Source organism: Phyllostomus discolor, chromosome 2, assembly GCF_004126475.2.
Source record: "Phyllostomus discolor isolate MPI-MPIP mPhyDis1 chromosome 2, mPhyDis1.pri.v3, whole genome shotgun sequence".
Classification (NCBI taxonomy): Eukaryota; Metazoa; Chordata; class Mammalia; order Chiroptera; family Phyllostomidae; genus Phyllostomus; species Phyllostomus discolor.
In genome coordinates, this window is record NC_040904.2 from 104,745,286 (window position 1) to 104,760,522 (window position 15,237).

Sequence of the window (15,237 nt, forward strand, 5' to 3'; positions counted from 1 at the left end):
TATGGGCTTCATTCTAATCTCAGTGGAATTTATTTCCTCCATCACCTGACGGCAAAATCTGCCTACTTCTCCATACGTCTCCAGCTTGCGTTAACAGTCATGTTTCAAAAAAAAGGCACATGGTATGCTTCAATGAAGTCTAATGTCTTGTAATTTAAAAAATGCTTATTTTTTCTAATGCACTATATGATATAGTTGGTCTATTCATCATTGTAAAACATTTGGTAATACAGCAATCCTCTCCTCCCCACCTTTGTACCCCATCTGCGATATGCCTCTATCCTGAGCTTCAGCATGCTTTGTATTCTCATTTAGAAGAATAAAGATGGAGTATATAAACTATAGTTTATAATTTTTAATCCTCACCTGAGGATATGTTTATTGATTTTAGAGAGAGAGGAAGGGAGAGGGAGAGAGTTGGGGAGAGGGAGAGGGAGAAACATTAAGTAAGGAAGAAAAATTGACTGGTTGTTTCCCATACATGCCCCAACTGGGGATTGAATCTGCAACCTTTTGGTGTACAGGACAATGCTCCAACTAAATTAGTCACTCAGCCAGTGCTAGTTTATAATTTTTAACTTGCAAATTACATCTCTAGTCCTAATCTTTCTCCAATGTTTTAGTTTCATTATTTCCAATTGTTTTTATATACATTTACTATCACTTATCCTCTACTCACATAAAATCCAACCATATTCATAAACCATACTAAACCTTTTCTCTCAAAAAGCTCTTCCTCATCTTCCTAGCTTTGTAACTGGCACCACAATTTCATCTAGTCATTTAGGCTCAAAAACTTGGAATCATCTTTGATCCAATCCTTTATCACTTGAAATGCATAGTACCTATCCATTTGTCTTCATTTCTATTTCTTTAGCTTCTACCCACACTTTAATTCCAAGTCATATATACCAGTCTTCTTAAACATATCCCATCCCTCCCCATGCTCATGACCTTATTATCCACCACATTAAGACTAAATTCTTCTATATGATTTCTAGGTTCCTCAGGGGCACAGTTTACACTATATTCTATGGAGCAACACTCCAGGGATTGTCCTTCTACAGAGAATGCAACATGAGCATCATTGGATTTGTAAAATCCAACAACCCTGTGATCATTTCCCATAAACCAAGTGCTCTGCTTACTTTATTTTCTCTTCATAACAATCTTATAGGTATTAGCTTCCCTGCTTTACAGATGAGGAAACTGAACCTAAGAGTGGTTATTAATCAACTGGCGAACATGTTAGTAAATGACAAGATCTGGATTCAAAACCATCAGGCAAGCATTCTCCACAGTAACTATAGATGCCTCAGCACCCCTGCTTGTGTTATTCCCCCATCTTGAGAGATTCCTTCACTACGCCTCTTCTCCTCAAATCTTGTCTCTTTTCAAAGCCTAATTCTAATTTCTCTCCAAAGCATTCCTTATGCACTCTACTTAGTACATCTCTTCCTCTGAATGCCCATATTCCAACAGTCTAAACAACATTAGTTAAGAAGAAAAAAAGATACTGCTTCATTATTATCACCTCATTTTTTCAGTGTATGTGTTGTGATTCTAAGTCTCTTAAGTGAAAGAACTGTCTTCTATTTTTATGTTCTCTGATTCTTAACTTTGGACTTATATACTAGATAGCTTAATAAATATTTACTGATTGACTCCACAAATGATCTAGTCAAAAAGCTATGGAAAAATAAAGCATTATATACTTTTTTTCTTCTCCCCTGTCCATTCTGCCACCATTGCCTGCCTCATTAAGTCAGTCAAGGCCTCTGCCAGTTGTAGAAGTCCCTGCACCATCTATTTCTTAAGGGGCTCAGGGCATGGACAACAGTGTGGCGCTTGTGAGGGGAGGGGGATATAAGAGGGATAAGTGGTAATGGAAAAAAAAATAAAATAAAAAGAAGTAATTTGCTAATATAAAAATAACCATAAACTGTGGATACTCTTGATTCAGTAATTCTACTTAGAAATATAACCTAAAGATATAATCCAAATAAAGGGGAGAGAAAAAAAAGGTAGACAAGATGATACAGTGCTACCATAATAATAAAAAATAAACAACCTAGATATTCAGTAGCCTATTTCAACCTTTAAAACTTTGATTAATAGGCCAAAATAATACAGAAAAGTGCTTATGAGAAATAAGTAAAAAGTGCTTAAAACTATATAATTATGATAACCATAAAAAGTAACAAATATGAACTCAAAAGGCAAAACAAATATGATTTACTATAATGTTAGAACTATAAATAGAAAATACTCTTTAGCGTCTGAGAAATGTAGAATAACTATTAATTATATAGTTATTAGTTATAATATATAATAGCCAATATAATAGTTATTATGTAGTTATATCATAACTATCAGTTAATAACTATAACTATTAGTTATTCATAACTGTTAATAGTTATAAAGTATATAACTATACTGTATAAACATACTAAACCCTAAGACTATGCTATTTTAAGTAGAATACCACTTTTAAAATTTGGTTTAGTAAACTGCTTACTATCAAAAAGACTTAATAGTAAACTTTTAAGCCTGTAAACATAATACTAAGCATCTGGTAAATATGAAATTGAGAATTTTAAGAGATAAATATGCAAATAATCCTAAATTAGGTAAGCTATTTTCTAGGAAAAGAAAAGCATACAACTTCCATTTTTAAATATACTTTTTATCAAGAAAAAGTAAACCCCATCTAAAAAGGGCACATAAGTTAACCTGAAAAACACAATATGTCTAAGTTTTATAAAACAGACTTGTTCCAAAGTCAATGCAGTTAGAGTCTGCAAGAATGCCGCTCTGGTGTTAGGCTGACTTGCATGCCCTGACAATGAATACAGAACTGACCCTCTTCAGTGACTCCCAATTTTTACACCAAAACCATATTTTCACATTACCTTACCCTTGCTAATAGTCCAGATTCCGCAACACACTGCTCTTCTGGGACTGCCACTGGCTTACTCTGCTCGGTTGCAAAGGGCTGGTCAGCTCCATTTTTATAGTGGTTTGATAAAGGTATCTTTGGTTCTAACCACTCAATTGTCGTTCCTGATGAAGTAAGAGAAAACTTTCGCTGAAACTTGCTCATAATCTGGAAAGTTCAGCAGATGTGGACTTTATTAAACAATTTTGTTTTGAGCCTACAGGACTAAAAGCAATTCAATCTGTTAAGAGACTGCAAGACAGCCATGTGTATCTCATTAGCATGCGCACCATGATTGGGTGTTTTACAAAAGAGCAACTTGCAACTTGAAATCAGATACTACCTTTTAAAAGAATCAACCCTGAATAGAACTGAACTCACTTCTTGGGCAAATCTGTGGGTCATAAAGCATATTCCCACCCTAACAGTTGATTTGCCAGCCTTTCTGTATGAATCCTGCCCCTCTAGTGATCACAAAGTATGCAACTGGGCTCTGGAGAGTCGCAATCACAGGAGGAACCTGGGACAGTAAAACAGTAAAATCTGCTTCAATTTGGGTTGAATCTTATTCTCAATATCAATTCTCTAACCAAGCAATAAGAACTGTAAAAATGTGTCCATTTTTTCAATCATATATATATAAAAAAGCTCCATATACTTTTAAAATGTAAGGTGCTTCTACTGAATAAATGATAGCTGACCCAGTGAAAGGCAGTGGTCACATTTACAGACCTGTCATCTTCTCAATTAATGACTCAAATGTCTCTTATTACCCTCAACTAGTTTAACAAAGTGGATTCTATGCCTAATCAATAATGGAAAATGTTCCATTTGATTTCAGAGGCTGATCAACGTTTCACAGAAGCTTGATTGCTCAGTCTACCAAGCAGAACTTTTAAACAGCATGGAATTTACTTAGTTTATAACAAAACCCCAGACTTCAGTAGAGAAATAAATTACAAAGTTGTGAGGTTACCAACCAGAGCATCTTACACCTTACAATTTAGTTCAGTGTTACTTGGCACTGGGGTAATGCCCTGGGTAAGTTCATGGGGCCTCTTTCAAAATTCCAAGGAAATTAAAACACTTTGTTCCTTCTTAAAAATGTTAATTTTTAATATCACTAGCTAGATAGATTTCTTTATTTCTAAAAATAAAATGCACACAAATACTAAATTTAAGAGCTCACTCAATTGATTACAAATCGTAACAAGTCCTGGCTGGTGTGGCTCAGTGAATTGAGCCCCAGCCTGAAAACCAAAGGGTCACTGGTTCAATTCCCAGTCAGGGCACATGCCTGGGTTGCAGGCCAGGTCCTTAGTGGAGGGCGTGCAATCGACAACCACACATTGATGTTTCTCTACCTCTTTATCCCTCCCTTTCTCTAAAGCTAAATAAGTAAAATCTTAAAAAATATATAAAAATAAGACTATTAATTTAAAAACATAAAAAAACTTAAAAAGTAAAAACAAAAAATTTTAACCACAGAAGTGAAATTTCTAAGAATTAAAAAAACTATATAAATTTAATTAAGTCTTTGCTGAGCATCTAACATTATATTATTGATGTATTTTTAAAAAACTAAGTAGCATATACTGGAAACAAATTGTTTCATTTAACTGACAAAATTATTGCTAAACTAGAATTAAGCCAAATTTCGTAACTGAGGGTAACTCATCCAATGTTCCACACAGGGGAATAGTGAAGGAAACCAAAGTGCATCTACCCCCTCAAAAGAATACAATGTAGTCAATAAAACTTACGTTGACCAAAAGCATGCAACACATTACAAATGTGCAATACAAACATATATTTTCTAATAACCATGGGGTGAAACAAACAAAAACTGAGAAAACAGAAAAAACTGGTGGGGGAGTATACTAATATATTAACAGTGGAAGTCTCTGGTTGATAAAACAGTGTATAATTTTTGTTTCTTTTTTCAATTGTATGGCAGTTTATAATTCTCTTTTTTATCCTCACCCAAAGACAAGCTTATTGATTTTAGAGAGAGGGGTAAATAGAGAGAAAGAAGGAGAGAAACATTGATTGGTTGCCTTTTGTACGCTTTCCAACCGAATCTGCAACCTAGGTATGTACGCTGACCAGGAATCGAACACATCACCTTTCAGTTTATGGGACAAAGCTCCAAGCAACTGAGTCATACCAGCCAGGGCTGTAAGTTTTTATGTGTAAGTTGCTCTATAAGAAATTTTATACTGGACTTTTAATTCCACCAAGGCAGCAGCAGCAGTTCATGTTCACAACTCACAATTTAGGCTTTTCCACTCCCTTTGGAATGCTCTCCATCACCCCTCCTACTCCTAATCTAATTGGTTTTTGTAGCTTTTCTGTGCCTTTCCCAGAACTTTTTTCAAACAGTCCATTTATATATTCTCCCATAGTATTTTGTTCCCATTTAAGTGGCACTTTATATATTATAGTTAAGTATTTACATGTTGTCCCCAAGTAAACTATGAGTTCCTAAGAGGAATATACATAGTTTATTGGCCTCTGTAATACTGCCCTGACCTATACCTACAATGGACATCGAAAATAGTTTCTTTTGCTTGAAACGTTGAATTTAGGCACATGTGAGGATGGGATCCATACTATCTATATTCATATCAAGATATGACTATGGTAAACTTTTTCCTGAGCAGAGATTCATTATCTTTCTAAAATATCTTTCTGCTTATGTGGCTCCGTGGATTGAGTGCCAGCCTGTGAACTGAAAGGTCTCAGGTTCGATTCTGGGTTGCACATGCCTGGGTTGCAGGCCAGGTCCTGGTGAGGGCATGCAACAGGCAATCGACAAATGTCTCTCTTGCACACTGATATTTCTCTCCTCTTTTTCTCCCTTGCTTCCCCTCTCTCTAAAAGTAAATTATACACACACACACATAAAATGAACAAATTTTATACATATAAAATTTACTTTCATAAGAGGAATAAGTTGGATAAGAGAATAATGACTTCTTGTGAAATACTAAGTTGCTACTATTAATAAAATGTAAAGGGATTACAGAGATGTTGTTAAAGGGTACAAACTTGCAACTAGAAGATGAACAAATTTCAGAGAGTTAATGCATGGCACAACGATTTTAGTCAGCAATACTGTATTACATACACACGTCAAAGTTATTAAGAGACTAGATCCTAAATATTCTTACCACAAAAAGAAATGATAAGTATATGACATTACTGAGGTATTAACTAGCTAATGCTTTAGTGGTTATCATATGTATGTATCTACATGTTGCTATATATGTGTATATATGTACACATATGTATATGGCAACATGTATACCTTAAACTCACACAATGTTGTATGTCAACTACATCTGTTTTAAAAAACCCAATGTGATGAGTTTATTTATCTCATTTAGTAGAAAAACTTATTCTTTGTTCTCCCATGCAATAACATTCTTTTCCCCAGTAAACTGATTTCAACAAATAAGTGCTCTCAAATACCAGATATATACCATATTTTTCAAACAGAAAGGTGACTCATTGACTTAACTACATATCTCAATATGGAAACAACAAATAGCAGCCTGAACCAAAACTCAAGAAATGATCCCAACGTTTCTACTTTAGTCAACTGGACGAGGTGGTATCACCAATTTTAACAGAAATACAGGAGATGTGGGTTTTGAGTTCAGTTTTTGATATGCTGAATTTGAGGTCTCTAAAGAGATATTTAATGATATTAGCATTAGACCTAAACTCATTTTAAGTCAAAAAAGGGCACAGTAACGAAGACTTTCTGTAACATCAGAGTCATCATTAAAAGAGCCATGTTGATTCTCTATTCTTTGTTGTTTGCTTTTTAATTAAGATTTTCTGAAGTTAGAATTACAACAAATGCAGTCCTGTCCAGGTTTTGGCACTTACTGTTATGTCCTACCTTTAATCCACAACTTACCTGGAGGCAATGAGCCCTTCTGATGTGATGCATGCTGCAACTGGAGAATATGAAAGCAGTCATTTAAGCAGTTCATAGTTGCCATGGAAGTGGCTTTGAGCATTAAGAGATCCTGGTCCAAGGAACTAAGATGGCCAGAAGCAGGAAGGCATTCAATTCGTCTAATTAAGTCTCTTTGTTGTCCTTCAGCATGTGACATCATCTAAGGAAAACAATAGTTCTGTGTGTCCCACTCATGGTTTCTGTATGTACTATACATATGAGGGAGGCCCAAAAAAAGAACAATTATTTCATGCAAGTGGGCCCCTTCTAGTACAGGCTTCCCCACTAGCTGAGTGTTCTAGGAGCCCACCTGTATCAGAGTACCAGCTGGCGTGATTGTCAGAGGCTGCATTCAGCCTCTGAATTTTTTTTGGAAGACTCTTTCAATGCCTTTGTCCATTTCATGATGGGTGATTTACGAGCACACCTGCCCATGCAGTACTGAGTATTCAGCAGCTTTTGACCAAAATCATGGCATGCCCCTCCATGCCCCACACGCCCTATTCAACCAATCCTGCCCTGACTTTTTTGTTTCCACAGAGGAAAAAACTCAAAGGGAAATGTTTTTGCAGATGTGGAAGATGTGAAACAAAAAATGGCAGGAACACTAATAGGTATCAAAATCGACGAGTTCACAAACTGTTTTGAGCAGTGGGAAAAACGTCTTGATAGGTGTATTGCAACAAATGGAGAGTATTTTGAAGGTGATTGGAGTTTAAACATGTAAGAATACATAATTTTTCCGTTTTGGGGGGGCCTCCCTTATGCAGTTGCCATTTTAATAACTATTTGCTTTTGAGACATTTTTAGGTTATATTAGGCTTAGAAATCTATTTTAAGTCTGTTTTGGCTAGTCTCAATTAATGAGCATTTACAAATGCTTGTCAACTGAGCAAAAGGTGGTGGGTGACCTTTGGCAGCTGCACTTTTTATTTGAAAGCAACCAAGCTCAAAAGCCCTGACACACTTTTTATTAATAGCATAAATTTATACAAGCCATCAAAAGAACATTTCATTCCAGACCATCTTTAAGAGCAGCATTAAATATTTGATTCCAAAGTAAAATTAATTCCCAATCTGGGCTCTCTAGTACTTTCTCAGCACCTCTATCCAGGTTCAATTTGAACCTATAGTAAGAATATGGTGGTTTACCTGCTTCCTCTTTCCTAATATAACTTTCTGGTCCCATTAGCCTGATTTTGAGCAAATAATGAATATAAGCCTTTCAGGTTAAGAATTTAATGCACTCTGTTTTGATCAGAAGCTGAGGAAAGGAAAAAGTGAGTAAGCTCCTTTGACTAAATAGTAACCAGAGAAGAAAGAGACTATTTAAATTCCTCCTAGGGCAAACCATGGGAGATAGGCATGTATATATGACCTATATACAGGGCTGGGCTAAAGTAGGTTTAGCATGTCATGAAACTGATGAAAATGAAGAATTCTGTGTCAAAGCTCTTCAAGTAGACTACAAGAACGTGCAAATAATGAAGGTGGGCAATTTGAGCGTTTACAGGATTGTACATGTGTACTGTGCCACTGCAACATTCTTTTGAGTTAATAAAACTGCAGTAATAATCATAACCTGCATATCTTTTTCCTTACAAATAACTATACACCTACTTTTGCCAACCCCTGCAAATATATACATACGTGGCCTGAATTTTAACACTAAAGATCAGTGACTATAGAAAACAGTGCCTGTTCTCTTTCTACATCCTGGTGCAAATCCACCTCAATGAATTTCAAGCCGTTTAATTATTTCCAGACCCTATGCCCAGACCCTCTTGACACCAGGGGGCACAATGACCCAACCTTATCTGCCTTATCCATTCCTTCTATTGGATGTAAAACTATTCATCACTGAACTGTATACACCCTAACTGAAACTTCCAGTGCATCAGATGTAGTTTTCACTTATTCTTCTGTCTGTATAAGTACCCTCCACTTTTCGAACATTAGAGCACTATTTTAAAGTTTCTTGAAGGTCTGCTTTCAGGTCATAGTCCTCAGATAAGCCCAAATAAAACTCTTTCTAATATTTTCAGAGATTCAAGTTCTTTTCATGGACAGAGCCCTGTCCACACTTCTCTACCAGAGTCAGTGGAATACCAACAGATGAGCAACCCAATTTTTAAAAATGAAACTGAATTTACTATGCATAATTACTTTCAATTGTGAGCAGAAGGTTCTTAGATTACCCATCCTGTGGACACTATTTTAATTCATGTAAAAACTTTAGAGAGATTCTTTTAACTTTCAGAGGTTCTGTTCCAGGTAATTTTTAATACAGCACACCTGAGGCCTAGTGAGAGATGCAAAATAATCCTATCAGGCAAATCAAGTGTGTCACACATAAAATTGCCCCTGAAAACATATGTTATGATACTGGATCAAACATTTACCCTTACCAGAAAAAAAAGTTGTTTTTTTTTTTTTTTTAAAGAAAAAGTGTGGGTATGAAAGTATCTACACACATGCATATATGTGTGTGCTTTCTGTGTGTATAAATGTTTTTGTACATATATTTTGGAACTAACTTCCAATAATCCAAACTAATGAATAAGTTCAAGTCTGGAAAACAGTAGGCAATATCTACTAGGGTTAAGTTTATAGAGCTAAATAAATGCAATCCATTAACGAACAATTAGTCTTAGATATGCAACTGACAGATATGTGTACATATGTTCACCAACTCAAGTGTCCAGAAATACCAGAATAAATAAAACTAAGATATATTCACACAATGAGTACTATATAGCAGTGAAAAGAACTGCTACACTCAACCTCATAAATCTCAAATACAAAGATGACTGGAAAAAAAAGCCATATCCAAAGGAGTACACACTATTTAATACTAGTTTCAGAAATTTCAAAAATAGGCAAAATAAAGCTACAGTGTTAGGTGTCAGGATAATCAGGAAGGGTGTAGTGATTAAGAGGCATGAGAGGATCTTCTGAGGTGGTCCCCAACCTTTTTGGCACCAGGGGCCAGTTTCATGGAAGAAAATTTTTCCACAGAAGGGGGAGAGGAGATAGAGACTAGTTTTGGGATGATTCAAGTGCATTACATTCAAGCTCACCTCCCGCTGTGTTGCCCTGTTCCTAACAGGCCCGGACTGGTGTCAGGGTTGGGGACATAGCAACATATAATTTCTTGATCCAGGATATGATTACATGGAAATTACATCAAGGTGTACATTTATATTTTCTGTACTTTTCTATATTATAAGCTAATAAAGGAAAAAAATAATAAGTAGGATAGTCACAACATAAATAATCAGCTATCACAATAAAACACTTAAGAGAAAAAAATGTTTCTTTGTGCAAAAGGTCGCCAAAAGCCACCTGCTAGTGCTGGTGTCAGAAGTGAAAGGGCTTAAGGCAGTGATATTCTTGGATAAAAAAAAATTAACTGGCCCTGGCTGGCGTAGCTCAGTGGATTGAGCGCGGGCTGGGAACCAAAGTGTTCCAGGTTCGATTCCCAGCCAGGGTACATTCCTGGGTTGCAGGCCATGGCCCCCAGCAACCGCACATTGGTGTTTCTCTCTCTCTCCCTATCTCCCTCCCTTCCCTCCCTAAAAATAAATAAATAAAATCTTTAAAAAAAAATTAACTTTAAAATCTAGTACAAATGTTAAAATTTGATAATAGCTCTTTCCAAAGCAAATGAGTTGATCATATATTTGAAATATGAGACATATATGTGAAACATATATATGATAGAAGTATTTTATATTTCATATAAAGAAAACTGACTTCTAAAGCTATTTTTGTACTTATTCCTATAAAACCAGTTCCTCAAGGAAAACTTCAGGAAGTCTGAAAACTTGGTTAATTATGTTTTGTAGCTATTTATGGTGAATATGGTGATACTAGTATATCACTTATGTGGTATCTAGTCCAGCTGAAAACCGGATTAGAATTATGATTTTTTCATTCATACTTCAATTGTCTGTCTTCCTTATGAGACTGGTCATTTTAGCTACTTCTAGGGATAGACTAGCACCAGCATGAAGCATGTACTGAATAATGAAGTTATTTGATAAACAGCATTGACAATAAACACCAAAACAAATCATTTTAATTAGGTAAAGCTTTAATAATAAATGTTCAAGCACAATACACTATTCTGAATAGTCAGTTGCTTTTGCCAAATGTTATTTAATCTACTGCTTTATTTACCTATGGACTTGGATTAAAATGTTCCTTTTAAACTCATTGTGATTTATAGCTTTGCATTACAACCTTCTGGAGCTGGAAACACAGTCTCTAGAACAACATTTCTCAAAATTCGAGCTAGTTGTTTTTTCCCTGCAGGTTACCACTGTGACATGAAAGGATGTGTGACAATAAGAAACATGTACTTGTTCTCTGCTACCCACCCCTTCCTGGCACACAGCAAACTAAACCTTTGTAATTCCCTAAATGTTTAGAACATAGGGGCATCTTTCGTTATATTTGGTTTTGTTCCAGAAGTAGCTTCAGAGCATAAAGGTGAAATAGGTGTGTTTTGTTATTCATTACAAACCCCTTGAAACCACACTAGTTTTTAGTAATGAGGTGATTTTTGGTGAGTTCTCCCCTACCGAGGGGCTGGTTGCCAGGGGAACACAGTGATTAGAGGGTGAGAACTTTCAGCCCACCTGGCAACCTCTCAAAAGAGGGGCAGAGGCTAGAGATTAAATTAATCACCACCCACCCAGGATCTAGTCAATCATGGCTGCATAATGAAGCCTCTGTAAGAACCCAAAAGCAAGAGGTTTGGAGAGCTTCCTGTTGATGAACACTTGGAGGTACTTGGGAGGGTGGTATGACCAGAGAGGGCATGGAACATCCATGCCCCTTCCTCCATATCTTGCCCTATGCATCTTGTCCATTTGGCTGTTCCCAATGCACTTATAATACACTGGTAAAATAGAAAAGGAACTATTCTGAGTTCTATTAGCTGTTCTAGCAAATGATCATACCTCAGGAAAAATGATCATACCTGAGGAGGACAGGGTCAGAACTGAATTAAAATTGTAGGATACCCAGCTAGTGTCCACAGAGAATTACAGAACTGCCTAGCCTAATTCTCTAATTCATCTGTGGGCCATGTGGGGCCCAGGATGGCTATGAATACGGCCCAACACAAAATTGTAAATTTATTTAAAACCTTCTTTTTGCTCACCAGTTTTTGTTAGGGTTTGTGCATTTAATGCATGGCCCAAGACAACTCTTCTTCTTCCAGTGTGGCCCAGAGATGCCAAAAGGTTGGATACCCCTGGCTTAGTGTGAGGGCAACCCCAACGCAGTTGGTGAACAGAGTACAGAAGTGTACAGTGCTCTAGTAGGGTAGAGGAGAAACACAGGAGTGTCTTTCCTTTACAGAATGAATGTTAGGAGTTATAGATGTTCAGACCTGAGAGGTTGTGCAATTTTCTCAAAATTGAGCAAAATGAGCCTGACATTGCAAGAAAAACTAACAGTATTTGTTGCCAATTATAAAATCTGAGCTTTAATATGAAAATTAGAATTTTGGAACACCTACCTGTCACCATAAACTTGACAGCTTCCCCATACCGAAAGCCTTTTCTGATGATATTGATGGGGATGTTAATGAATGTGAATTTTTGATATTATAAAAATTATAAAATAGATCAACATTTGCAAGACCTGTATAACTTGGTGAACTAATGTTTTCCAAATGACTGATGCATGGTGTTACAAAATCATGCACAGTTTAGGGGCCATTCAAAGTGTAAAACATACCAATGAATTTTCATATATCAATATGAGAAGTCCACTGATCTATATTAGCGTTCCCATGACCACTGTCAAGTTTCTGTGCAGTACCAAAGAATAGCCACAAGTAACTTGAAAGGCTATTAAAACATTCCTCTAATTTTCAACCACATTATCTGTGTGAGGCCATGACACAGATATCTACAAGCTCTATCAAATTTAGTTCAGCAAATAATACCTGGAATATTTAGAATCTAACAACCGCATTATGAAGTAGAATTATTTGGCACTTGGTTTGAAAGAAAAAGAGGCAAATGCTGAGGTAAGGTAACATCAAGAATTTATTCTATTTTTGTGTGTACTTGAAATTATCTATATGTGTGTGTGCACATATATGTACACATATACATATATAAATAGATATATGTCTATATTGTTTAAAAAGTCACTTGTTTGGCCATATAGCCTTCCCACTAGGCTTAAATTGTACATCAAAGGAGTCTGTATTTTTACTTGAGAAATAAGAGACTTCTGAAAAATGAGAGTGTATCTAGTATATAGCTGACAGACCTGAGGAAACTTTGGACACCCTATATACACAGGAGATTTTTTTTTTTAATTTTTCAATCACAGTCCACATTCAGTATCATTCCACACCAGTTTCAGATGTATAGTATAGTATCTAGACAATCACACACTCCACAAAGTGGTATCCACCATACATAAGCATCCACCTAGCCCTACACATAGCCATCGTAACATTAATGACTATTCCCCATTTCTGCAATCCAGATTCCTGTGACTGTTCTGTAAGTACCAATTTGTACTTCTTAATCCCTGCACTTTTTCACTCAGCCCCCAACCCTTCTCCCTAATCAGGGAATCTTTATGATTTGAAAATTATCTCAGCATACTAGATGGGAAGCACTGGGGGTCCCAGAAGATGCAAAAATTTTTTTTAAAGTTTTTGTGATAAAACCCAATAGGTAAGATTATTTTCTGCATTTTACTTGACCTCACTTTGTACTTACTTCTCTGACTTCCACGAGATGGTCTGGAGGTAAGTGAGCTCTTTTGCCCACTGATTGCAGCTTGGAATGTCCAACATTAAAAAAAGAAATGGCATTTTGACTTGGTCTCCTCTGAGATATAGGAGAATTACCACTAGATGCAAGTGAGAAGTTCCGTGATTTCAGAGGTGGATTATTCTATTAGACAAACAAAGAAAATGATTCTTTTTAAAAAATTTTATACTCTCTAACCCTCAAACTATAAGGTTTACATATGAATAATTTTAAAAATTAATCTCAGAATTGACTATAAGAATGTTTCTGAAAATAAACTTTAAGACACACAAAGTATAAGCATTTCACACATCTCACAGTAAACTGGTCATTGATTTAGAAACTTAATTGCAGGTGTGCAGTCAAGAATATTTTTTCACGTTATAAATAATACAATAATAAATTTCTAATTTCATCTTTTTAAACACTATGATTGAGGCACAAAATGTACTTAGCAATATTCACTATAAATTTTCTAAGTGTAACATGCAAGTTTCTTTGGAACACACTGGGGCTTTCTGATAGCTGCCAATGATTACACTCCTGTAGTATGAGCAAAGCTTATATGTCAAATTTCCAGAAGACTGTGTAATAGTCCTAAAACACAAAAAACTTTTTAATTTTTAATTTACTTATTTACTATATTTTATTGATTATGCTATTACAGTTGTTCCAATTTTACACACTTTGCCCCGCTCCACCCAGCTATCCCACTCCCCCTGGCAATTCCCACACAACTGTTCATGCCCATGGATCATGCATACAAGTTCTTCGGCTACTCCATTTCCTATACTGCACTTTACATCCCCATGACTGTGCTGTATCTACCAATTTGTGCTTCTTCATCTATTCACGTTTTCACCTATTCCCCAATCCCACCTCACATCTGGCTCCCATCAAACCATTCTCTGTATCTGTAATTCTATTTCTGTTCTGTTTGTTTGCTTAGTTTGTCTTTTAGCTTCATCTGTTGACAGATAATGTATTAATTGCCATTTTGTTGTTCATAGCTTTGATATTCTTCTATTCTTATTTTCCTAAATAAGTCCCTTTAACATTTCATATAATAATGGTTTGGTGATGATGAACTTCTTTAACTTTACTTTGTCTGGGAAGCACTTTATCTGCCTTTCGATTCTAAATTATGCTTTGCTGGGATGGGCAATCTAGGTTGCAGGTTCTTGCTTTTCATCACTTTGAATACTTCTTGCCAATCCATCCTAACCTGCAAAGTTTCTTTTGAGAAATCAGCTGACAGTCTTATGGGAACTCCCTTTTTCATAACTAACTGCTTTTCTCTTACTGTTTTTAAGATTCTTTCTTTAACTTCTGGCATTTCAATTATGATGTGTCTTGGAGTGGGCCTCTTTGAATCCACCTTGTTTGAAACACTCTATGCTTCATGGACTTGTATGTCTATTTTCTTCATTAAATAAGGGAAGTATTCTTTCATTATTTTTTCAAATAGACTTCAAATGTCTTGCTCTTTCTCTTCTCCTTCTGGCACTCCTATGATGCGAATGTTGGAAAGCTTGAAGTTA

The 15,237-nt window shown here is 35.9% G+C and overlaps 1 protein-coding gene across 1 annotated transcript in view; it reads right to left on the bottom strand.

The window, feature by feature from the left end:
• OSBPL11 (oxysterol binding protein like 11) overlaps positions 1–15,237 on the bottom strand; it is a 98,480-nt gene that overhangs the window by 28,289 nt on the left and 54,954 nt on the right. Inside the window, exons 5-7 of the mRNA XM_028504386.1 lie at positions 13,664–13,840; positions 6,867–7,068; positions 2,918–3,063 (exon numbers count right to left, since the gene is read on the bottom strand). Coding sequence (XP_028360187.1) covers positions 2,918–3,063; positions 6,867–7,068; positions 13,664–13,840 — 525 coding nt within the window. The remainder of the gene's footprint in view (positions 1–2,917; positions 3,064–6,866; positions 7,069–13,663; positions 13,841–15,237) is intronic.